This window comes from Primulina huaijiensis, chromosome 17 (assembly GCF_012295235.1).
Source record: "Primulina huaijiensis isolate GDHJ02 chromosome 17, ASM1229523v2, whole genome shotgun sequence".
Lineage (NCBI taxonomy): Eukaryota > Viridiplantae > Streptophyta > Magnoliopsida > Lamiales > Gesneriaceae > Primulina > Primulina huaijiensis.
Window position 1 is genome coordinate 962,631 of NC_133322.1, and position 23,513 is coordinate 986,143.

Below are 23,513 nucleotides of genomic sequence, written 5' to 3' on the forward strand. Positions count from 1 at the left end.
ATAGTCAATGTAATATTCGAACAATTTGATATACTATAGACACCCCAGATAAGACCTAGAACTAAATAATGCTACGTACTCTATGCAGTGCCTCTTTTACATTGGCGATGTATCATAATTAGCGTTCACTTAAATGATTTTTTTTAATAAATCTTTTCTTTTTTAAAATATGACAAAGTCGTATTCTAAATATATAACTTAACAACATAAATAAAAATTCAATTTTGCTCATCCAGCTATATTTTTAAAGACGAATCTTCTATAAAATTATCTGATGAATCAATTTTGTGAGACAAATATCCGACTCCACCCATGAAAAGTGTTTAGAGCAGCAGAGATGACGGGTTAGTCTTGCTTTCCTATAACATATTAGCTCACCGATCTAATATTGACGTTTTCAAGTAGGGTGGAAGTTACTCTATTGGGCCAAGTGAATTATTTTGGGCTGTATTTGTTGGGCCATCTCATGCAGAGACGAAAATTAAAACGCGTCGGCGCTTGCTCGGTCTGTAATGGCAACGTGAATCTTATGAAATTAGTTATATCTATACTGTGCTAAACGAGTCCATTGGTGTAGATGGGTTGGAATATATGAACTTTTTCCCTTCAAATTAAAGTTGCAATCGACAAGGCATTTCTTCTTAATATAAATTATAAAATCAATGATAAATGCTTAATCCAACGAGGGTTCAAAATGGTTGCATCGGTGTTTCATGGCGGGCCACGGTAATTTGAGAAGTGTGGCCAGTCGTTTGAGTTCATGGAAGTTCTAGCTGTTTCCGGGTCATTATTGTTTCCATCGGAGTTATTCCAGATACCAGCATTTACGGAGGAGAAGATGAAACTGTTGTTGAAATCCAGAGGCAAATTAGAATTCATCGGCTCCGGATTACCTCCGTAGCTTGGTAGGTGAAGAGGTAAAGGTTGATTCGCTGCCATATTGGATTGGAAATTGATATCTTGCAAAATGTTCATGTCGACAGCGCTGGAACCACCGAAATGGTTTCTTGTATTCAAACATCCGTTCCATGCATGTGGTTGGGTCAAAGATTGTATAGCGGCCAAACAAGAAATCTCATCGTATGAGGTTGCAGGATGAATTGGTGCAGACAGGCTTCCAAGGGGTTCTATTTTAGTTGCAAGCTGGGAAGATGAATCTTTCGTAATTGGCTTGCTATTTGATCTTCTGCTACCACCAAAAGGGATGTTCCTCATGCTTCCGCCGACGGTCCAATACCTTCTGCATGTCTTGCAATAGTGCCGAGGTTGTCCCCGGTCGTTGTTGTTGTAGTAGCGGAATTTAGTGTCCGTCGAGTTGCAACGAGGGCATCTCAGAGGGGCTGCTTCTTGCTCTTGCTGGCCATCTTCGGTTTCTCCATTCTCTTGTTGCATTTTCGTCGCTCGTTAAAGTATATATATATATATATATATATCTCCTCTAGCACTATGCTCTTTCCTTATTTATACTAGTGGATTTGCCTGAGAGTACTGGTGTGCTTCACTAATCTATGCAATCTCTCTCTTTCATAAATTTTTTACAATCACATCTGGTTGGTAAAAATGGCAAAATTTAGTGATTTTACTTCTACCAAAAATATTTTTGTCACTGGAGCTTTAATTGCAATTTTGAATTAGGATTAGAGAAGGGCTTGCTTTAACAGTCGGAGGTTGTAAGAGAAGAATCCTACATTAATTAATATATAAAAGACGACATCTGGATTTGGTTGCGGATTTGCTTTGGATGAATAATTGGATAATTATATGTTATACTTTGAGTATTTTTCATCCAGTGATTTGATCACATATTTGTTCTTGAATTATCAACATATATGTCGAGTTTTATAAAAATATAAAAGATACACATTATCTAATGATATTGAAATAGAAGATGAAATACTATAAATTAAGAGTGAGTCTAATGTGAGACCGTCTCACGGATCCTAACATGTGAGCCGGGTCAACCCTACCAATTTCACAATAAAAAGTAATAATCTTAGCATAAAAAGTAATACTTTTTCATGGATAACCCAAATAAATATCTGTCTCACAAAATACGATCCGTGAAACCGTCTCACACAAGTTTTTGCCATAAATTAAATAATGTAGTATAGATTAACTCATGAATAATGTGGATGTACATAGATGCATTAAAAGCATGTGCCATGACTTTTGCTTCATCATTAGTGGAATGCAAGAGAGCAATCTATGGAGATTAATTGATAGGAATATCAGATTATAAAAATTTAATGAAGTTAGCTGCAACTATTTATTTTCAGATTTCGAAACATGATAGGTAGAGTATTTGTAAAAAAATTTTTATAAAAGTATTTTTTTATAAAATATTTTAAAAATAAATGTGTGTTTGAACAACTATTTCATAAAGGTTTTTTAATTATAATTTTCTTTTTCTTATTGATTTCTTTTTTGTAATTTATTATTCATCGTTCTCTGTTTTTATTTTTAAAAAATAAAAAAATATGTTTCGATTATTCTTTAAAATTTATACTTGAAAAATAATTTTATAAAAAATATTTTCATAAACTTTTTATTTTCAAACATATATTTAAAAAATTTTCACTTTAAAACATTAAAAACAATTTAAAATAATTATTCAAACCAAACATCACTACGTGCTAGCTTCTATAACCCAATGTTAGTCCGTGTTGTGCTTTTGCCACGTGTCAAACAAGCACTTACGTGCTTGTATTTGAATGGAAACCAACAATTTCTCGCTAGACAGGTTGATTATTGGCCTGCCGCTTGTTTGTTTAAATGACCATAATATATTTATATATACTAGTTATTATGTACATATGTGTGTGTATAATCTTTTTTATTATTATCGATGGACTAAAATGAAATTTGACAAATTATGGAGGGACTAAATTGATATTTGAATTGTTGAGATAAAAATAAATAAAAATAGAAGTGTGTGTTGAAATTAAAACAAAAAACAAAAGTGTAATATTATTTCTTTTTTAGATAATGTTATCTTTTTCAAATTTTAAAAAGAGTGTCGTCGTGAATTTTGATATACTGAATGTTCGTAGATTACTATATTATTATTATTATTATTATTATCATTATGCAACTTAATTACAGCTTGAATATAAATATATTTTTAACATTTTCTCAAAAATATTTAAAATTTTTAATCAAAATTTATTCAACTAATAAATGAAAACAATGGATAGATAAAATAATATATAATTTTTTAAATAGATTTTTCTATTTTATTATTATTATTATAGTTTCATTCAGATAATATAAAGAAATTAATCTAGCATCATAAAATTTTTATATTCATTTAGATGATATAATATTTTTGGCATAATAATTTTTTATAATAATATTTAAAATTTAAATTTATTAATTATATTATATCAATAATTTTAAACATTATTCAAATGTTTATACCTATTAATTTTAATCATTAATTATATAAAATAGCACTCAATAGATCACACTAGTAAATTACTAATGAAAAAAGATAGTGTCTTTTAACACATTAGATGTGAGTTCTATTATGATTACATTTTTTTTATTTGCAAAATTATTTTTTTATCTTATTTATACGTTTTTCGTGATTTTCGTTTTCTAAATTGTTAAATTTTTAGTTTAAGTTCGTTATCTTTGTTTTTTGACAACTTTACTAGTTTTTTTTATAATGTGACACTGATATATTATCAATATAGCACTGACATACATAATACCACATTAGTACTCTACATAAAAACTGACTAAAATTATCAAAAATCGAAAAATGTAATAGTACAACTGAATATGNATAATAATTTTTTATAATAATATTTAATTTTTAAATTTATTAATTATATTATATCAATAATTTAAAAAATCATTCAAATGTTTATACCTACTAAATTTAATCATTAATTATATAAAATAGCATTCGATAAATCACACTAAAGAATTACTAATGAAAAAAGATAGTGTCTTTTATCACGTTATATATGAGTTCTATTATCATTACAACTTTTTTGTTTTGAGAAATTATTTTTGATCTTATTTATACGTTTTTTGTGATATTCGTTTCTTAAATAGTTAAATTTTTAGTTTAAGTTCGTTATCTTTGATTTTTCGACAATTTTATAAGTTTTTTTTATGATGTCACATTGATATATCATCAATGTAACACTGACATGCATAATACCACATTAGTACTCTATATGAAAACGGACTAAAATTATCAAAAATCGAAAAATACAATAAGACAACCGAAATATTATCATATAGATAATTAAAATCACAATTATAAAAAGATGCAATAAAGTATGTATATCATGAACCACTTGAGTTATAATTTTTTTTCGGTGGCAGCTTCAAATTTTTTTTTCCCAATCAAATCAAAATAATATATATTATTAATAAAATAATTAAAATGGTTATTATAAATATAAGGTTATGATATTATATAAATGGAGATTATAAATAAAGATGGTAAATAAAAAATGTAGAATTACGTGTGAATTTGTAGAATTCTTCTTTATGATTTTGTGAAAATATTTATAAAAATTTGAAGATTTTAATTTTTTATGTGACATGATATGCAATAGTAACTCCAATCGTCAAATTAGGTTTGACAAAAACTCGTGTGAGATGGTCTCACGAGTCGTATTTTATTAGACGTATATCTTATTTAGGTCATCCATGAAAAAATATTAATTTTTATGCTATAAATATTAATTTTGATTATGAATATCGATAAAATTAACCCGTCTTATAGATAAAGATTCGTGAGATCGTCTCATAAAAACCTTACTCATCAAGGATAAGGGCTAGGAGAGTGGTTAATTCGAAAAGAAGACGAGACACATAGGGCTGGACAAGGTCCCACGACTGGGACCGAATTCAGGAAACTGGCCATCCATGTCTCGCCACGTTTCGGGGAAAGCATTGCTTACCTATACACACAAGGTGATATTATCAATTCCATCCGGAACTCTATTTTGCTTCACTCACAATTACACCGCCTAGAATCTGCTAGACTCCTCCGTCCCTCTTCTTAAAGCCATTGCCTGCGCAGAAGCACCACTTCAATCCGTAACTGAAAATCTTCACCGGAAAATTTCAGCGCTAAATATTAACCCGAATCTGTATTTAATGGCGGCTGCGATGTCGTTCTCCGCCGCTGAAGTTTGTGCTCGGCCGTCGGAATATGTAGCTAAAACAACCTTATTTTCTCGGCAACCGTTGTGCGTCAACTTCCTAGAGAAACCTGGAGGGGTGAAGAACGTTAATTCGTTGAAGTTGAAGAGTAATAGTGCTGCTTATACTCGCAATTTTGATAAATTTCGGAGAAAGTCGAGGCCTTTTATCGTGCGGTGTGAGTCATCTTCTGGAAGAGTGAGTTGATTGTGAATTATTTTGTTTTTGTTTGAATTTGGTGGAGGTTGTAAGCTTATTATGGTGGTTTGATTCTTTTTCAATGCAGCAGATCACGCAGGCGGAATTTACAGAAATGGCATGGCAAGCGATTGTGTCATCGCCGGAAGTGGCGAAGGAGAACAAACATCAGATAGTGGAGACGGAGCATTTGATGAAGGCACTGTTGGAGCAGAAGAATGGCCTTGCTCGCCGGATATTCTCCAAGGCTGGTGTTGATAATACGCGACTTCTTGAAGCTACGGACAAGTACATTCAGCGGCAGCCTAAGGTAATTGATGCGGTTCATTCGTTTGTTATCGCATCTGTGTGTTCAATTATGGTTTTTTTAATTAGGAATTCGCAAGCAAATTGTTGGCCATTCATTGACATGTTGGTCTTCTTATACATGTTTAGAGATTTGGGTGAAAGTAATCATTATTTGTAATGAAAACTGCTCACTTTATGCATTTTGCTCCAGCATACTGTTTTCACCTCCAATAGAGCTTACTATAATTTACGAACTTACATTAGTGATGATTTATTTTCTGCGTATGGTCTATGGGATGTCAGGTTCTTGGAGAGTCATCCGGATCCATGTTGGGAAGGGATTTGGAAGGACTTATACAGCGAGCCAGAGAGCACATGAAAGAGTACGGTGATTCATTTGTCTCGGTTGAGCATTTAGTTCTTGGTTTCTGCCAAGATAACAGGTTTGGAAAGCAACTATTTAAGGATTTTAAGCTCTCCCAGAAAGCTCTGAAAGATGCGATTCAGTCCATAAGGGGACGCCAGACGGTTATAGATCAAGGTAGTATTTGTTTGAGGTGTTCATAAATTTTTCTGTGGTATGATTTCTTTCTTACATGAGATTTTTCTTTACACTTGCTTGAGAAATCCAGCTAGGATGGAAGAGTGTTTCGTTTGTTATTTTTGCCGCAAACTTTTAAGGCCAGAAAAATACTTTTAAGGCCAAGATTGTTTGTGCTTGAACTTAATCGAATCCATTTGTTTGCATAAGGACCACTTAAATTAATTAGTCCATATATATATGTACAAATGGATCATGATGTCAGTTGTTTTCTATTCTAAATTTTGCATCAAATGAAATTGGTACAGATCCTGAAGGGAAATATGAGGCACTGGAAAAATATGGAAAAGATTTAACTGCCATGGCAAAAGCAGGAAAGCTGGACCCTGTAATAGGAAGAGATGATGAAATACGTAGATGCATTCAGATTCTTTCAAGGAGAACAAAAAACAATCCTGTTCTTATTGGTGAACCGGGTGTTGGGAAGACTGCAATTTCTGAAGGGTAAGCACTGCGGCATTTTCAAGTGCTTGTTTCATCATCCAGCTTAATATAGTTTGTGCATCTTAGATTCTGCTTTTCTTAAATATCCAACTGAACCACTGACTCAACATTCTAATTTGAGCGTTGTCAAAAAACTTTCACATGCTGCCAAGCCAGTAGTATATCAAATAGTTGCAGTATACAGTTTGAATGAATATGAGTCAAATCTGAGAATAGCACTCCACAAGTTTTGTTTATTTGTGGTAGGATAACTATTATCCAATGAGCTTCTATTGGTTCCTTTCCAAATTCCACCTTCAACAATATCATGATTATAATGAGATTATTGGTGACAGGCTTGCGCAGAGAATTGTACAGGGTGATGTCCCCGAGGCTTTAATGAATCGCAGGGTGAGTAATGGTTGAAATGTCCATAAAAATACATTTGATATAGTAGTCTCTTTTTTCTGTTGATTGTGATTTCAAATTCTGATGCAGTTAATATCTCTCGACATGGGAGCTCTTATTGCTGGTGCAAAGTACAGAGGAGAATTTGAAGATAGACTGAAAGCCGTGCTAAAGGAAGTAACTGATTCAGATGGCCAAATAGTCCTTTTTATTGATGAAATTCACACGGTAGTTGGGGCAGGTAGTTTTTCTCAATGATTAAAAAGGCACATACTGTTTCTTGTTTTGAACTGAACTCTGTGCAATGTCTTACTCGCTCTTTGATCATATTCCTAGCAATGATCTCTTGTTCCCCGTTTTCCTACAGAGTGACTTTTTTTGTCGTATGTGTTTATTAGCATGAATATAAACCCTAGACCCTACTGATATTGTGCCATCATTCAGGTGCAACAAATGGTGCAATGGATGCTGGCAACCTCCTAAAACCCATGCTTGGCCGTGGAGAGCTCCGATGCATTGGAGCAACCACTTTAGATGAGTATCGAAAATATATTGAGAAAGATCCAGCCCTAGAGCGTAGATTCCAGCAAGTTTATGTTGATCAACCCACAGTAGAAGACACGGTCTCTATTCTTCGTGGGTTGCGTGAAAGATATGAGCTGCACCATGGTGTCCGGATTTCAGATAGTGCACTTGTTGAAGCTGCAATTTTATCAGATCGTTATATCAGTGGGCGTTTCCTACCTGACAAAGGTAAGAAATTTGTTACACTAGTCAATTACCAGGACATATTTTCAAGGTGGGAGCTCAAAGTTTTGCACGCCTTTTGAAACTTTGTGGCTTGTCAAAGTAAGAATTCTAAATATGATGGAAACAATGCCCATGCATTTTAAAAATTATTCTGAAAGTGATGGTTTAATATGAGAAGACTCAAATTTCTTCAAAAAGTTCCAGATGCCCATCGTTTCCCCTTACTGCAAAAAAATTGACTTGAAATACGGCATGAGAAGTCACTCTTTGTTACCTATTTCAATTGCGCAGCTATTGATCTGGTTGATGAGGCAGCTGCCAAATTGAAAATGGAGATCACTTCAAAGCCAACAGCTCTTGATGAAATTAATCGTGCTGTTCTTAAACTAGAAATGGAAAGATTATCTTTAACAAATGACACGGACAAAGCATCCAAGGATAGGTTAAACCGCCTTGAGGCTGAGTTGGCTCTCTTGAAGCAGAGACAAGCTGAACTGAATGAGCAGTGGGAACATGAAAAAACTGTCATGACACGACTCCAGTCTATTAAGGAAGAGGTACGTGCTTAATATTTGGCACAATTTTAGCAGGAGTGCTTGACCTTGTGGATCGATTTTTTGTCATCAAAAGTTTCGAAGGAATTCAAACAATTAACTAATTAATAATCAGTCTATAACTAAGTAAATTTTGTTTGGCAGATTGACAGAGTAAATCTGGAGATCCAACAGGCTGAGCGAGAGTATGATCTCAATCGTGCAGCTGAATTGAAGTATGGTAGCCTAAATTCTCTGCAACGTCAGCTTGAAACTGCGGAAAAGGAACTAGATGATTATATGAGGTCAGGGAAGTCCATGCTTAGAGAAGAAGTCACAGGCGACGATATTGCGCAGATTGTTAGTAAATGGACTGGAATTCCTGTTTCCAAACTACAACAATCAGACAGAGAGAAGCTGTTGTATTTGGAGGAAGAGCTACATAAACGCGTTGTTGGTCAAGATCCTGCTGTGAAATCGGTGGCAGAAGCTATACAGAGATCAAGGGCAGGCCTTTCAGATCCTCACCGCCCGATTGCTAGCTTTATGTTCATGGGTCCAACAGGAGTTGGAAAGACAGAGCTTGCAAAGGCTCTTGCCTCCTACATGTTCAACACTGAAGAAGCTCTTGTAAGAATTGATATGAGCGAGTACATGGAAAAGCATGCAGTTTCACGTTTAATAGGAGCCCCTCCAGGATATGTTGGATATGAAGAAGGTGGTCAGTTAACAGAGACAGTTCGCCGGAGGCCGTATGCGGTTATTTTGTTTGATGAGATTGAAAAGGCTCATTCCGATGTGTTTAATGTGTTTCTGCAAATCCTGGATGACGGTAGAGTTACTGATTCGCAGGGACGGACTGTAAGCTTCACCAACACGGTAATAATCATGACATCAAATGTGGGTTCTCAATACATTCTTAACACAGATGACGGTGACTTGCCTAAGGAGTTGGCTTATGAAACCATAAAGCAAAGGGTAATGGAGGCTGCAAGATCAATTTTCCGCCCTGAGTTCATGAATCGAGTGGACGAATACATAGTATTCCAGCCTCTTGATCGCAACCAGATTGGCAGTATTGTTAGATTACAGGTGAGTAATTCTTTTCTGATTTACCAAACACTACAGCTATATTGCAAGGTGGTCCACGAACGTGAGAAACTTTTGACTTTTGATGTATGTTCAAAAAATGAGGGATTTCAGTTATTTAATCCTATATATAGGAACCGTTGATCTATCTTATACGTTTGTCTTGTTGAACGGACTGTTCATCTGAAATGTTTTGTTTAGATGATCTATCTTATATGTTTGTCTTGTTGAACGGGACTCTTCATCGGAAATGTTTTGTTTAGATGGAATCTGGTCTAATTCTTTGATGTGGCTTGGCAGTTGGAACGAGTACAAAAGAGGGTAGCAGATAGGAAGATAAAAATCCAGGTGAGTGATGCAGCAGTTGAACTCTTAGGAAGTCTTGGATACGATCCAAACTATGGAGCAAGGCCAGTTAAACGGGTTATCCAACAATATGTCGAAAACGAGCTTGCCAAGGGTATCTTGAGGTCAGAATTTAAAGAAGAGGACTCTATTCTCGTCGATACCGAAGTCACAGCTTTTGGCAATGGTCAGTTACCACAGCAAAAACTTGTTTTCAGAAGGTTGGAATCAGGTTCCGATGCATCTTCTCAGAACCGTGAGGCTTTCTCAAAGACAATGTGAGGTCATACTTGAATATATTCCCCTTTAACATATGCTGCGGGAACTGCCTCGCATTCACTCATTTTGAGGCGTAATTTTTTACAGATACATATCAATTATACAACCCTGTTACGGCAATGCGTAAACTTACATCATATCTATCGAATCTGGTCGAACGTGTTCTGTGTGTGTGTGTATGAGTGAGAAATGGTTGAGGTGTCCTGTATCACGACAATATGATTGAAGTTGAAATGTTGTCGTGTCGTGAGGGGTTTTTTTCCTCTCATTTGGACATCGAGAACGAAGAAACACAAATATTCTGACGATGCAATTTTGATACCTAATAATAAAATCTGAGAGCATGTAACAAACGTAACGGATTTCGCGGATTTCCACTAAATTCAATACATCTTTTATTCCAATGTGCGAGTAGATTAATCGAAATAATGGTGAAGACCAAATAATCAAGAGGAAATGAGAATATTGTACTTACTTAAGAATGAAATGGAACTCTTACGTGAAATGAATTTACATACCTACTTCATGCATATTACAGCTGAGATGGAAGTGCACCCGAACTTCCTCGATCCAGCGTTGTCAAATGTTTTCGCAGTTGAAAATGTGAGAGAGACCTGTAAAATGAAAGCAGAAAAATGCTCGTTTGCCATGACGCTTTATCATAAAACCACACAAAATTGTAGAATGGTAAACTAGCTTCAACTTTATTGGGGTGTTTTAGAGCCTAAAAGCAAGATGTGATGTGCATCTTATAGATATAATGCGTTCTGAGAGATACTCTAGATGAGTTTTACATTACAATGTTTGGCCCTACAAGTAAGACTAAAGAGCTAATAAACTAGTATTTCAAGTTAGGTCTCGTACGTATTAAATCCTAAACAATGTGTCAAACAACTTAATGTATTACTGCGTATTCACACACAACAAAAATGGAATTCTTAATTGATAAATACGGCACATGTACCAAATTATCACACTCCTCTGATGGTTCATCTGTATCAGTGAAGGGCAAGAGTGTACATATCCCAGGCACATGTCCGTTCAAGCAAACACAAAGCTCAATAGAATCTTCATATGCACCAAGCCGGCAGCTCACACTTGACGTTATCAGCTCTGCTTGCAGCATGTTCCATAACTTGGCCTTACAATATGGACATACCTCCTTTGAGTGCAAAGAAGCTCTCTTACTTATCAGTAGTTTCCTGACCTTTGATGTTGCAAAGGATTTAAATATCCCCCGGAAAAATCCAACATCCCCTTCATCTCCTTGATCCAAAAGCTCGCAAGGATCAGACATACTGCATTGTGGTGATAGAAAGCTCTTCCCTGATGTTCGAGAGAATCTTGTTTGGTAAACAAAATGTCCTGGAACTTCAATACTACTGAACAACCAATCAATTTAGGATTCAAGTGCAAATTATCAAAAACCAAGAAAATCATTTCCTCATTAAGGTGCCCCTGGGTACAAACACAACTTGCTGAGTGTGTACAGCGATATTGCTTTGTGAGAATCATTAGTCAGAGCACCAGAGGCGAGGAAATTATCTCTATTCTAAGAACTGCAAAAAGCAATGAAAACTGTATCATCAACCAGGCAAGAGGAATTGACTCCTGTGGTCGAGCTCCATAAAACCATAACTTATATATGATGAGCTAAAAGCATTAAAACCTAGTATAATCCCAATTTCAAACTAAACAACCCAAAATGCAGGGGGTGTGGCTGGGGTTGGGGGGAGAGAATGAAGTACAATAGTTTAACCACAACAAACCTTTACCAAGCATTAAGATTTCTAACTCAACATAGTATTGCAAACTAAATGGAAATCAATATGAAGTGTTGAAGCATAACTTTTGTATATCCAGCTTGATCCCTGGCATGGTAAGGACAAGTTCAAAAACATGGAAGCAATATAGATCCCCTCTACGTAGTTCTCAAAACAACCATTTGCTAGTTTGAATGTTAGTAGAAGCATTTAGATGAATCAATGAAGTTTCAACTGCACTTTCTTATTTGCAAAAGAAGCACGGGCAATTAGATTAACAAAATCTAGTAATTTCACACAAGAAGTTCCCAAAACACGTTAGCAACATCTCACCGATCAAACTTCGAAGTTATGATAATTAAACCTTGTTTTGCATTTAGTTTACACGTTTATCCCCAATTCTACATACCAAATAGGCAAAAGAAACACAAAAACTCATGTACCCGCCGTTAGATATAGTGGAATATTCCCAGCACATCAGTCTTCTAATCTCTTGCTACAATGGTCCACAATTTTCGTTAACATATACAAGAATACCCAGGTAAAGACCTCAAGATTTTATTTTTTAAAAATAAACAACTGACCCAAGACTCGATACTTAATTAAGGGTTGCAGCAGAAGATTGAATATGACTCCATTGTGACATATCTAAGCTGTTTAATCACCAAAACCCAAAATTGTACTAAAAATGGCACTGAGTTGCAGGCAAAAACACTTGAAAGAGCTTCTCATTTCTATTTTTTTTAATTAAAAAAAGGTAATAACTTGACTAGATAAAAACAGAAATAAAGAACCAGAGCTCAATCACAGGGCACATTCAGAAATCAACTACAACTTACAAGCAAAAACGCAAGATTCATGAATAAGAAATGAAGATTAGTTCTTTGGGTCTACACACTTGATGCTCTCAAAATTGAGAGAAACACCTGAACACATGCCAGTTATGCTGGAGATTCTATCCGCTTCTGCCCATAAAACTTGAATCAATATTGAGCTCGAAACTTTGTAATGAGATAGATTTTGGCTAAAGCATAATATCTCTAACATAAAATTTAATAGGAATCAATTATTTTGGTGTTAATAACTTGAATTTTTTAATCGTTAATCTTTCTATTGGTGTGGAATTTCCTGTTGCATTCTGTGCACGTCAAAATTTTGGTGGCCGAAATGATTATATTCAATATGAAATCCAAAAACAAGATAATGATTTGAACAAGAGATCTTCAAAATATGAGTTCAACCAAGTTGAGGGAGTAATGAGAATAAATCGAGACGCTTCACAATAATAATTAGGATCATAATTTAATACCTCAAGTTTGTCAGTAATCATTTTTTTAAAACTCTGGTTGTAAGAACTTCTTACAGCAACTTTGTCATGGCAGATGCAAAAATTTTTTAAAAAAAAAAACGAACTTAATTTTTAATTCTTATAATAATGATATAATATCTAAGCATTACAGGGTTCTATGGTGTAGTGGTTAGCACTCTGGACTTTGAATCCAGCGACCTGGGTTCGACTCCCGGTAGGACCTCTTTTTGTGTGCTTTCATTTTTCTAATATTTAATTTAATTTAATTCCCCTTTCAAATTCTTTGTTATTCTTTTTCTGCGTCAGTATCTTAAGACGACTACTGTATTCTAAGTTTATTATTATTAATATAAAAAATAATATACAACCAATCAATTTCTTGTAACACAATTTCGATTACCCAATGGAAGAAAATCTGGTAAGAGGAGTTAGCAGAATATCGGTTCAATCGAAATAACTGATAATTTCAAATTTTGGTCGGCCGGTTAGGAAATTCAGATTTATTTTTTAAAAATACAGATTAATTGAATTCTGTTCCAGTATCGGTCATGGTTTTTAGAATAAAAATTCGGTTAAAATTAACATATTAAACTTTTATTTTTAATAAAAAAACAAAATATGATGTTAAATGTTCTCTCAAAGTTTAACAAGACATAAATCTTACCAAATTCTAATAAAATTTTATTAGATGATAAGTATGATAAAAACAAATTATTTTTAATAACTAAAAGTTCGATNAAAAAAAAAAAAAAAAAAAAAAAAAAAAAAAAAAAAAAAAAAAAAAAAAAAAGGCCCAATCAGTTTGTCCGAGGAGCAAACGATTTCTCAAAACTCAAGTTAGAGTACATTTTTATTCTGTTCTTGAAAACAAAAAGAAAATGTAACAAACATCAAGCCCAAAGGCCCATACATTTGCCAAAGATGGCCATCGCATATCAATTACTCGGCCCACCAAAGTTCAAGCCCAACTTCATACCTCAAACTTACCTAAAGAAACTGTACATATATACCAGTATTTTGCAGGCCCAAGAAAGAAAAATCAGCAAACCTTCCGATGCCTCATGAGCTCATTGACTTCCTCCCAAAGCCCAATACCTCCCAAACAGTTCGACCCAATTAAACTTGGGCTACAAGCCGCCAAGACCCAATTCCCATCCTTAATCTCGTCCCTCAACTCTTCCCTCTCCCAATAACAATACCCATCAAAAAACCTGAAATCCTGAGTTTCGCCCAATTCCCTATCTGCACACCCAACACTTTCTCTAGTCCCATAACATAGCCCTTCCACCACCTCATCGAAAACACCACTCTTCTTGGGCCTATTACATTCTCGATCAACATTCACCAAGAACAGGCCTTCCTCATATGGGCCACCAAAGAACAAAGGTCCATCCAATAGTGGTCCCGGAAAGTTTCGAGCCCATGAGTCCATTCCCTTGATGGACATGAATGACGGCCTGTTGAGTATGAGGCCCGTTAGTTCCGTCGGCCCTGAAGAGACGAGTAAGATTACAGATCTTCTGTATATGTGGCTTGTATCAAGCTTCTCTGTGGCTATCACTAAACAGCCCTTCTCTGCTTCATGAATCGGGTGCGCCCATTTAGCTTCTTTGATTGGAAGAAGCTGGTCCGCCATTAAAGCAGGGTTCTTGGGTGGCGAGATTCGTTCGGTAGCAACTAATCTTGCTCTGAATTCACGCCAATCGGAGTTAAGAAGATGCCCATCTTGTTCTTGAAGTGATTGGGAACCTGTGGTCAGATAACAATTCCAAGCTTCATTAGATGATATCTGTGCTGTAAAATGCCTGAAATCTACATATTACACCCTGAGAATTTAGTCAAACACGTTGAGGGAAATTTACATATAAGATTAATCACAACTATTCCCGATCGAAAACCCTTACAAAAAAAAAAGAAAGATAATGTCCATAAATGAAGAAAAGAAAAACGCACACTTTTATAACTTACATGATATGGAAAGTCTTTTAGGCTGAAATTGAATTGGGATATGCTTCGTGTGCTTGATAGGAGGAAGAACATGGAAGGTTTTTGTGAAGGAGTTTGAGGAGAGAAAGCGAGCTTCCATTGTCAGAGAAAAAGGTAATAATAATGAACTTAAAGAGAAATGCATGGTTATTTATAGACCCACGCATTTTGGCTTGTAAGCAACTTGCAAGGGTTTGTTACCGCTTCGACACTCGGAGAGGTCAATTTTTACACTTGAGTTTCACTCATGTAAACAGACTTTGGATTTATACATCAACAAATTCCCATCAAACCAATCCCAAATATATAGATGTTAAAAGTTGATACTGAATAATATTATATATATATATTAGTATCATATTTTTAATATTTTATATCTATTTTAATGTGAAACACAAATGTGTCATTAGTATCAGTATTTATTATACATGTTTTTGTACTAAAAAATCATATATTGGTATCCGATATGAAATATTTGGTAGTCGAATATCATATATTATTATCAGATTTTCAATGTTTTGTACTATTTTTATCAGAGAAAAAATATATCACTAATATAAGTATTTGTTATATATATTTGGGTACTCAAAAATCATATTAAAACTTGTGTAATATATAAATCATATAAAAATACAATATTTTTATTATTTTATATTTTATTTATAAACGATAAAATATGTGCCAAACTTTCTAAATATTAAAATTTTAGTAGTTAACAACAAGTGTTATTTTATTTTTTTAAGGTAAATAAAAATTCTGTAATATAAGGAAATATATTATAAGAATAATTTTGTTTCATAATAATTAATTTAATAAGATGAAAATTATTATTAATATTTTTTAAAAATGTAAATAACATTCTCGATTCCTGTATTGAAAATATCATTATTTCTAATTATGCGAAAACTAAACTGTTGACACGGCAAAATGAGAAAATTTTCTACTCGGGCCCCACGCCACATACCTGCGACGGGTTCTAGCGTGTACCACCTATGATCTAACGGCGGAGACTGAACCGAATAGGACCTGAAATGGACTCACCATTTAGGCGATAATAATAATATTATTATTATTAAATAAATTGAAGTTGACATGTTAACTGCTGACATTTTATAGTCAATATTTTAATATAATATAATAAGTTCAAAACAAAATTTATAAATTATCCTTTTTTTTTTGGGTTCACTTTATTTATCATGCTAAATAATACAAGGACAAAATTTCCACAGATACTCACACATACTTTGACTTGATTCGTTTTTAAAATTAAAGATATGTGTACAACCTTATGATATAAAAATGTAAAAATTAAAAAATTAGGATTATCTTTCTTTTGAGACGATATCACAAATCTATATCTGTGAGATATATCAATTTGATCCATAAAACATTAAAAATAATATTTTTGTATGAGTTAGGTATCGATTTTACAAAATTGATCCGTAAGAATGTCTCATAGATTTTTGTTAATAAAAAGTATATTTTTTAAGAGAAAAGTTGTCCAATTAAAATAATTGGACCGGATTGAAGCAAACTAATTAAGGTATGAAAGAGTTAAAATATGTCTTTTTTATATAAAAAAAAACAATTATTTGGGCTGTATAACTTTTAATATGCTTTTTTTTTAAAAAAAAATCGAAATAGAAAAGCCAGAAAATATTAATTTCAGACCGTTTTTTCAAATTTATTAAAAAATAAAAACACACATATTTTGATTGTCTTGCCCGCGTATATTAGTTTTTGTTAAATAAAAGCTTTTAAACTGAACAACTAATGCTTTCAAATTAACCCATGATAGCTAATAAATTGATCGTGAGAATGAATGATTTTAAATATAGTATTTTATTGAAAAATTGTCAATTTCATCTTGTTAGAAAGCATAATATTTCTTAATTTTCTGTTAGCATCTCAAAATTGAATCTTAATTATGTAATTTTGTCTTGTTTTATTCCTATTTTAGCCGAGCATCGATGTGATACCAGAAAATAGTGACATAACACAATAAATCACATCAACACTCCGACGAAATATGACTAATTAAATGACTACGACCCAATTTTGACAAGTTAGATGATAAAAACAGAAAACATGGTAAATTCATACAACACAACGTGATCAGTTTAAGCTTAATTACCGATCAAATCCATAATTTTGTTTGAAGAGGGTAACTTAGTTGTTCATGTTTCTCCCTTGCTATATTTGACGCATCAGAATCTACGCGATGAAACGTCCCTAAATTTGAACTTTGGGATCTTGACAGCTTATTTTGAGGTGGAAATTAAATTACAATGTGACAATTTCAATGCAAAAATCCCGACTTAGTTAATCTTCGGTTAATATTACAAGCCACAAATTTAAGGTATCATTTCAAAGTTAAATTCTTGACTTAGTCTTTCATCTGATGTAATCTATGTTGTTTTTAGATTTGAATTTGTCTTCAAATAATTACATGATCACCAAAGTTTTAAATATGTGGCATCATGTGTAAAGTAAAATTTCTTAAATTATATTTTTAAAAATTCATCTGTTTTTTTTTATTAGAAAAAATTCGATATATATTAAATAGACGGTTCAAAAAACAAAGGACGAAACTCTACAAAATCAAATCCATACAAATTTAAGGTAAAACGACAATATATATCATACTATTTTGAATATAATTGACTTCCATTACACAACACTAACCAGCTCAATTTGGATTTTGTAGCAATGTAAAATATAGTACGTGTTCAAACATTTGCCGGTTAGTCCAAAGACTGAAGACCAAATCCTACTGTGAAATAAGATGGTTGAACCATACAATATCAAAGGTCGTTGTCACATCTTTATTTTATTTAATAATAGTCTTAAAATAATTATAATCGATTAAATAAATAAATTTTAGAGAGAGAGAGAGAGAGAGAGAGAGAATTGAAGGGACGTTAGGTTTTATATATTAGTAGTGAAATTATATTCTGTTAGATTCATTGAAATTGGGTGTAATGCCAAAATTTAACTTTCTCATGGCTCAACTTCTCATTTGGAAAAAAAAAAAACATTTAAGTTAATTCATTAGATTTTTGTGTTATTAATTTTTATTAAAGAAATTATGTTTTTTTAAACTTCTAAAATTCCAAAGTAAAAAAATATATTTAAAATTAGATATCACATCAAAGATGGAAGAAAAGGAAATAACGTCAGAATTGCAATCCCCACCATAAAGAAAATATTTGACTATAAATATGTTTACATTTATATATTTACCCCACATACATTATGCGTAATAATTCATATATACCCCACATACATTATGCGGAATAATTCATATAATAATTAATATTTTGTTTGTTTTCCCGTTAGCAGCTTCCTTGAAATTTGGCTTCTTTTTTTTGGCAACATGATGAAAGAAGAATCGAAATCACTAGCGATGGTGGAAATAAAATTAAGTGAAAATTGCATGGGAAAATGTTAGGAAACTTATATTAGTTTTGTAAATTGGTTCGTTTTGAGTTTTACTCATAGAACTCGTCACAGTCTGTTTTTCATCAACTAACTTAGATTTTATTTTATGTTTTGATTTTTTTTTCCCAAAACCATTATAACAATTGAATATTGATTATTTCACGTGAATGTTCTCTAACATAACTGATATGATAAAAATAAAACTTATTTTATATATATTAAAATATATCGAAACAAAAACAAAAACAAAAAAAGACGTATATATATAATCAATATGACTCCGTCAAAGTCACCCTCCGATATTTCCTTCACTTTATGACAATTGATCCACTTGTTACGATATGAAACTTCATGTCAAATCATTATATATCTCAACACTATTTAACTTTTGACAAAATTTGTGTGAGACGGTACGATGAGTCGTATTTTGTGATACAGATATCTTATTTGGGTCATCTATGAAAAAATATTATTTTTTATGCTAAGAATATTATTTTTTATTATGAATATCGATAGGGTTGACCCGTCTCACAGATAAAGATTCGTGAGATCATCTGACAAGAGTCATACTCCTAACTATTACTAGGTACCTCCAAGTTATTTTTAAGGTTCAAAATTACTTAAAATGCAAAGCACCTCTCGATATTTCACTAAAAGCGAAGGTTTTAACTAATTGAAGTTGACTGTCAAAAAATATCTCCAAAAAATAAAATGTCCCACTCCTTTGACTCGTGTACACTTTTTTTTAAACATTATCTAATTTTCACGTCAATCTTTTTTGGTCTTCGAAAACATTTTTTTAATCCTTATTATTTTATATATAATTAAGCACGGCCCCCAAGGTGACTCAAAAAGGGTAGACAAACAACCGACAAAACCACGTCTAATAATTCTAGGATCGAAAACACCAACTTCTTCTATACAACCGGCCAAACCACGTCTGATTTTGTCCGGAAACTCTTCTTTTAGCCACTGGTTTTTTTTATTTTTTTGATCTCTTGATCTAAGGAGAGATGACTCGAACTTGAGTTTTCACAAAGGTAACTGATGATGAAATTAGTTGGGCTAAAGTCCGGTCTCTTTTAGTTACTTGTTCTAATTCAATTGTACCATAGAGAAAAATCAACATAACATGTGAAGTTTAAATAAAAATATATATAACAAGTATTTTCAACCGATATATATATGTTTTGGTAGATTGACTTCAATTCACTCATTTAAAGAACAATTAATACGTGTCTGAAAGATAAGATAATGATCTATAACTTTAGTAAAACACGCTCCTTTAAAATTAGGATGTTTGAAGTGGACAAATCAAGAAGAAAATTTGTAACCGCGATATCTTTATCAGACAATTACATTAAATTTTTTGATGTATAGCTTTTGTTCGATCATATATATTTAATAAATGTCCGAAACTTATTACACCAAAAAAAAAATAGAAAATCATAAATAAATAATATATGTTTGATCTGTTCATGACACGTCGTTCATTTTAAAGAATTGTCAAGGATTTGACAGAAAATAACTGTGCAAAAATAGCGTGAAACGACCGGTTGAACCCTTTGAATTCGATGTTGTTTTGATATTTCAAAGGAAGAACAATTAATGATATGTACCAATTCAAATATATAATAATAAGAATTGTAAATCTCCAAATATATATAACCGGACTGGACTATGAGTTTTATAGATTTAGCTGGGCTGTCTGGGTTTTAAAATGTGACCTTACCCATTTATTTTGAGATTCTGCAAGTCGATATATTCCAAATAAAACTATTATTTTAAATTTTACCCTTGATCAATTTGCCAAACAAATATTTATATTTGAAATCCTAAAAATAGCCTTTCAAACGAGTTCCAAATATATATATTTATCGAACTGGTTAACAAAATTTAAATAGTTAACACAATCTTATAGAAGATAATATCCAAAAAAATTCTCATAATATACGATGGCGTGCCATAAATCTATTTCACTTAGGAGAGACAGTACATGGATTCAAATCTTGACCAATTCACTCTCTCTCAAAATATACTATGCTTTCATCAAGCCGGAAGTGTCCAGTCGGTGGTGGTTTCTAGGTCCTCGGCTAGTCGGTCGCAATCCCCAGTTTATCGACTTCATGAACATGACGCAACAAGGCCCAAAATTCCTCAATATAGCAGTCATCTCATGGCTTCAGTAAAGATTTGAAAGTATCATATGTACAATGTATAACTCGAATCCGAACGCACCAAACACTCCAAGTCCGACAAGCAAACATTTAGAACTCATATTTACTTAGCTGTTTAATCATCCATGTACAAACGCCCGTCGTAGTTCGCCCACATACTTTTATTTAATAGTTTCTTGTAAATATGGCCTTTCCAAAATCCTTGGGCTTTGATTTAGTGGAGTTTACAATCACCAAATCATACAATTTATTGCATCTTCAGTACCAGAAAGTTACTAGTGGCACCCCTTGCTTATCAGAAATCAAGTTATTTTTCTGGCATTAGACCGGGTATTACATTTTCTTGAATGCAGTCTTAAAGCGTTGAAATAAGGGACATTTTATACAGAAAACTTAACGCACGCATTCATTTAACCGTGTCTGGAATTTGAATATTTGGATATTTATGTGCATTAACTTTTTTTTATATCGAAGGGCATCCTTACATAACACTTGATGTTCTTTTTCCAAAGTTTCCGTGTATGATAGGACCCAAACGAATGTGCTAGAGGTGATCAAGACTGATTATTATAATTGCATAGGAAGGGACGTTGTTCCTCTCAATGTGACCAAGAATTACTATTTGATAAGCGGTAAAGGGTTCTGTTTCGGAGTCATGAAAGTGGCAATTCATGTAAAAAATCCACCTCCATGCCTCATCTTTGCCTATAAAGAGCAATTCTCAGAGTTTGCTCTCTAGTTTTACAGGTCAGATTTTCCTTCCTATCCTTTTCGCTGCTGCTGCTGTCTGGGATTCATTTCTTCTGGCATTTTAGATGTGTACGTGGTGCCATTGCATGATATTTTATCATATACCTGTGTGTGTCTGAGGATTAATCACTCAACTATGAAGAAATATTGAGTTCGCGTGGCTGTGTTTCTTGATGCTACGGCGCGGGTCTCAGTTGCGATTGGTGAATGTAATTTTCAACAGATTATCTCAGGGAATGTGTTTGTTCGATGATTCAATGTTTGAATGAACTATATGATTGTGTTTCTTATACCTTATATTTTTAAATTGATGGTATATTTCTCCATTTTTTTTACACCCATTATATTATATTTTTAAAAACTAGAAACATGAGAGAGAATTTATCTTTTTTTTTTTAAAGATCTTGAATTAGGTTTTAAGGCGAATAATTAGCAATTAAATAATACCGACAAAAAATAGATTAATGGATGAAATCGAAGATTTGAATGGTGTATTAAATTAAGACAAAAACTTGTATGAGACGGTCTCACGTGGTCGTATTTTATGAGACGGATCTTTTATTTGGATCATCCATGAAAAAATATTACTTTTTATGCTAAGAGTATTACTTTTTATTTTGAATATCTATATGATTAACCCGTCTCACAGATAAAGATTCGTGAGACCGTCTCACAAGAGACCTAATCTTAAATTAATTGTTAATCAAGTGCTCTTTATTTCTTTATTTAAATTAAATAATTATTCTTTAAACAAACTTATAAACTGGGGGATTGATTTAAATAAACCACATGACGAACAATAAATAAAGTAAAAAATCTAATCCAATGAACCTAATCCAATATCGGCCAAGAAGCTGGGAAAAATTAAGTCCCAATGAGTCATTCTCACAGTTGAAAACCTAGGCATTCATTTAACGGAATAAATAATCTGCAAATTGGGCATTATTGAACTCAAAAGATAATTTCATATTACATCCGTACACTATTAGACGAGATAATTTCATCACTGTAATTTGGATTTCATTTGGGGTAACCAATTATTAACTAAATTATGAGTTCAGAGATGCTTTGACAAAGTTAATATCGACTATTAATTATTCGTGACGTATTTTAATTAATTGGCGTAGGTATTTGGTCGGTAATAATAAATCAAATAAAAACAACAGTTTAATCCCTACAAATGTATATATAAAGCCCTCTTACCAACTTTTTTTTAAACAACCAGGAGAATATTATTAAACCAAATTAGGAATAATTATATTTGAAATGATCGAACACAGGAGAACGGAGAAATCAAACATATAAACATTTTCCTAGCTAGAGATTGTGGACAACTTGATTTTTTGATCTTAAAACTTAATTCGGCGTTTCAATTATAAAATTTTAAAAATAATATTAAAAAAATTGTATAAAGAAAAATACAAGTGGGCAATTTTAGAAATCATTGTTGTACGACATGATTATGGACTACTCACAAAGTTTTCCTCACTTTGGCAAAAACCACATATGGTTTTTCTTCCATACACTTGATCGATGTGATAATTATAAGATATGATGAGAGACAATGTTATTACCATTTTAATTGAAGTGGTGTGCATGATTATGTCCCTTTGTTGGATATAATATAAATAAAACCGCATGATTTTTTTTTTAAAAAAAAAAAAAAAAAAAAAAAAAAAGAAAAAAGAAAGAAAGAACATAATTCTCATTTCACCACACGTAATTGGATCTACGTGATTAATGAATATATAGCTAGCGTTTTCACGAATAATTTGTGATTCTTATTTTGTAAAATCATAGCCCCTTAGTTTGNAAGGTGAGAAAGATTAAAATATAAATCATAAAGCATCAATCAAGGAATAAGACCGCCATAATTCAGTCATATAGAAATGATGAAAGTTGTCTCCCATGAAAATCAAACATGTACATAAAAAAAAAGCGGATGGATAGTTGTGGGCCATTTCCACTTGCTTAATGCCTTGACCCCTTGATTTATATCAAAATAAA

At 32.8% G+C, this 23,513-nt stretch overlaps 2 protein-coding genes, 1 non-coding gene and 1 pseudogene across 4 annotated transcripts; 2 read left to right on the forward strand and 2 right to left on the reverse strand.

The window, feature by feature from the left end:
* The first annotated feature begins 4,973 nt into the window (after positions 1-4,973).
* On the forward strand, positions 4,974-10,217 carry LOC140963159 (chaperone protein ClpB3, chloroplastic). 2 transcript variants are annotated; one of them, XM_073422422.1, is made up of 10 exons: positions 4,974-5,364; positions 5,453-5,674; positions 5,956-6,193; positions 6,502-6,697; positions 7,033-7,087; positions 7,175-7,325; positions 7,529-7,837; positions 8,126-8,391; positions 8,533-9,459; positions 9,757-10,217. In XM_073422422.1, exons 1-10 carry the CDS (start codon positions 5,122-5,124, stop codon positions 10,081-10,083), a joined length of 2,934 nt encoding a protein of 977 aa, XP_073278523.1. In that variant the 5' UTR covers positions 4,974-5,121; the 3' UTR covers positions 10,084-10,217. The 2 variants fall into 2 exon arrangements, with proteins under 2 accessions (XP_073278523.1, XP_073278525.1); XM_073422424.1 differs by having other exon boundaries at positions 5,456-5,674.
* On the reverse strand, positions 10,103-13,173 carry LOC140963161 (EID1-like F-box protein 2; annotated as a pseudogene).
* A 130-nt stretch (positions 13,174-13,303) lies between these two features.
* Positions 13,304-13,375, forward strand: TRNAQ-UUG (transfer RNA glutamine (anticodon UUG)). The gene has a single exon. It is a non-coding gene; the product is annotated as a tRNA-Gln (tRNA).
* Positions 13,376-13,953: 578 nt separating this feature from the next.
* Positions 13,954-15,277, reverse strand: LOC140963160 (uncharacterized). Its single transcript, XM_073422425.1, has 2 exons — positions 15,121-15,277; positions 13,954-14,901 (listed from the first exon to the last, which is right to left on the reverse strand). The coding sequence occupies exons 1-2, from the start codon at positions 15,236-15,238 to the stop codon at positions 14,192-14,194; spliced, it is 828 nt and encodes a 275-aa protein (XP_073278526.1). The 5' UTR covers positions 15,239-15,277; the 3' UTR covers positions 13,954-14,191.
* Positions 15,278-23,513: the final 8,236 nt, after the last annotated feature.

Coding starts and splice junctions, on each gene's coding strand:
- LOC140963159 (XM_073422422.1), top strand. CDS start 5,122: ATGGCGGCTGCGATGTCGTTCTCCGCCGCTGAAGTTTGTGCTCGGCCG. Junction 5,365..5,452: donor GTGAGTCATCTTCTGGAAGA/GTGAGTTGATTG, acceptor TTTTCAATGCAG/CAGATCACGCAGGCGGAATT. Junction 6,194..6,501: donor CCAGACGGTTATAGATCAAG/GTAGTATTTGTT, acceptor AAATTGGTACAG/ATCCTGAAGGGAAATATGAG.
- LOC140963160 (XM_073422425.1), bottom strand. CDS start 15,238: ATGGAAGCTCGCTTTCTCTCCTCAAACTCCTTCACAAAAACCTTCCAT. Junction 14,902..15,120: donor TAAAAGACTTTCCATATCAT/GTAAGTTATAAA, acceptor ATCTGACCACAG/GTTCCCAATCACTTCAAGAA.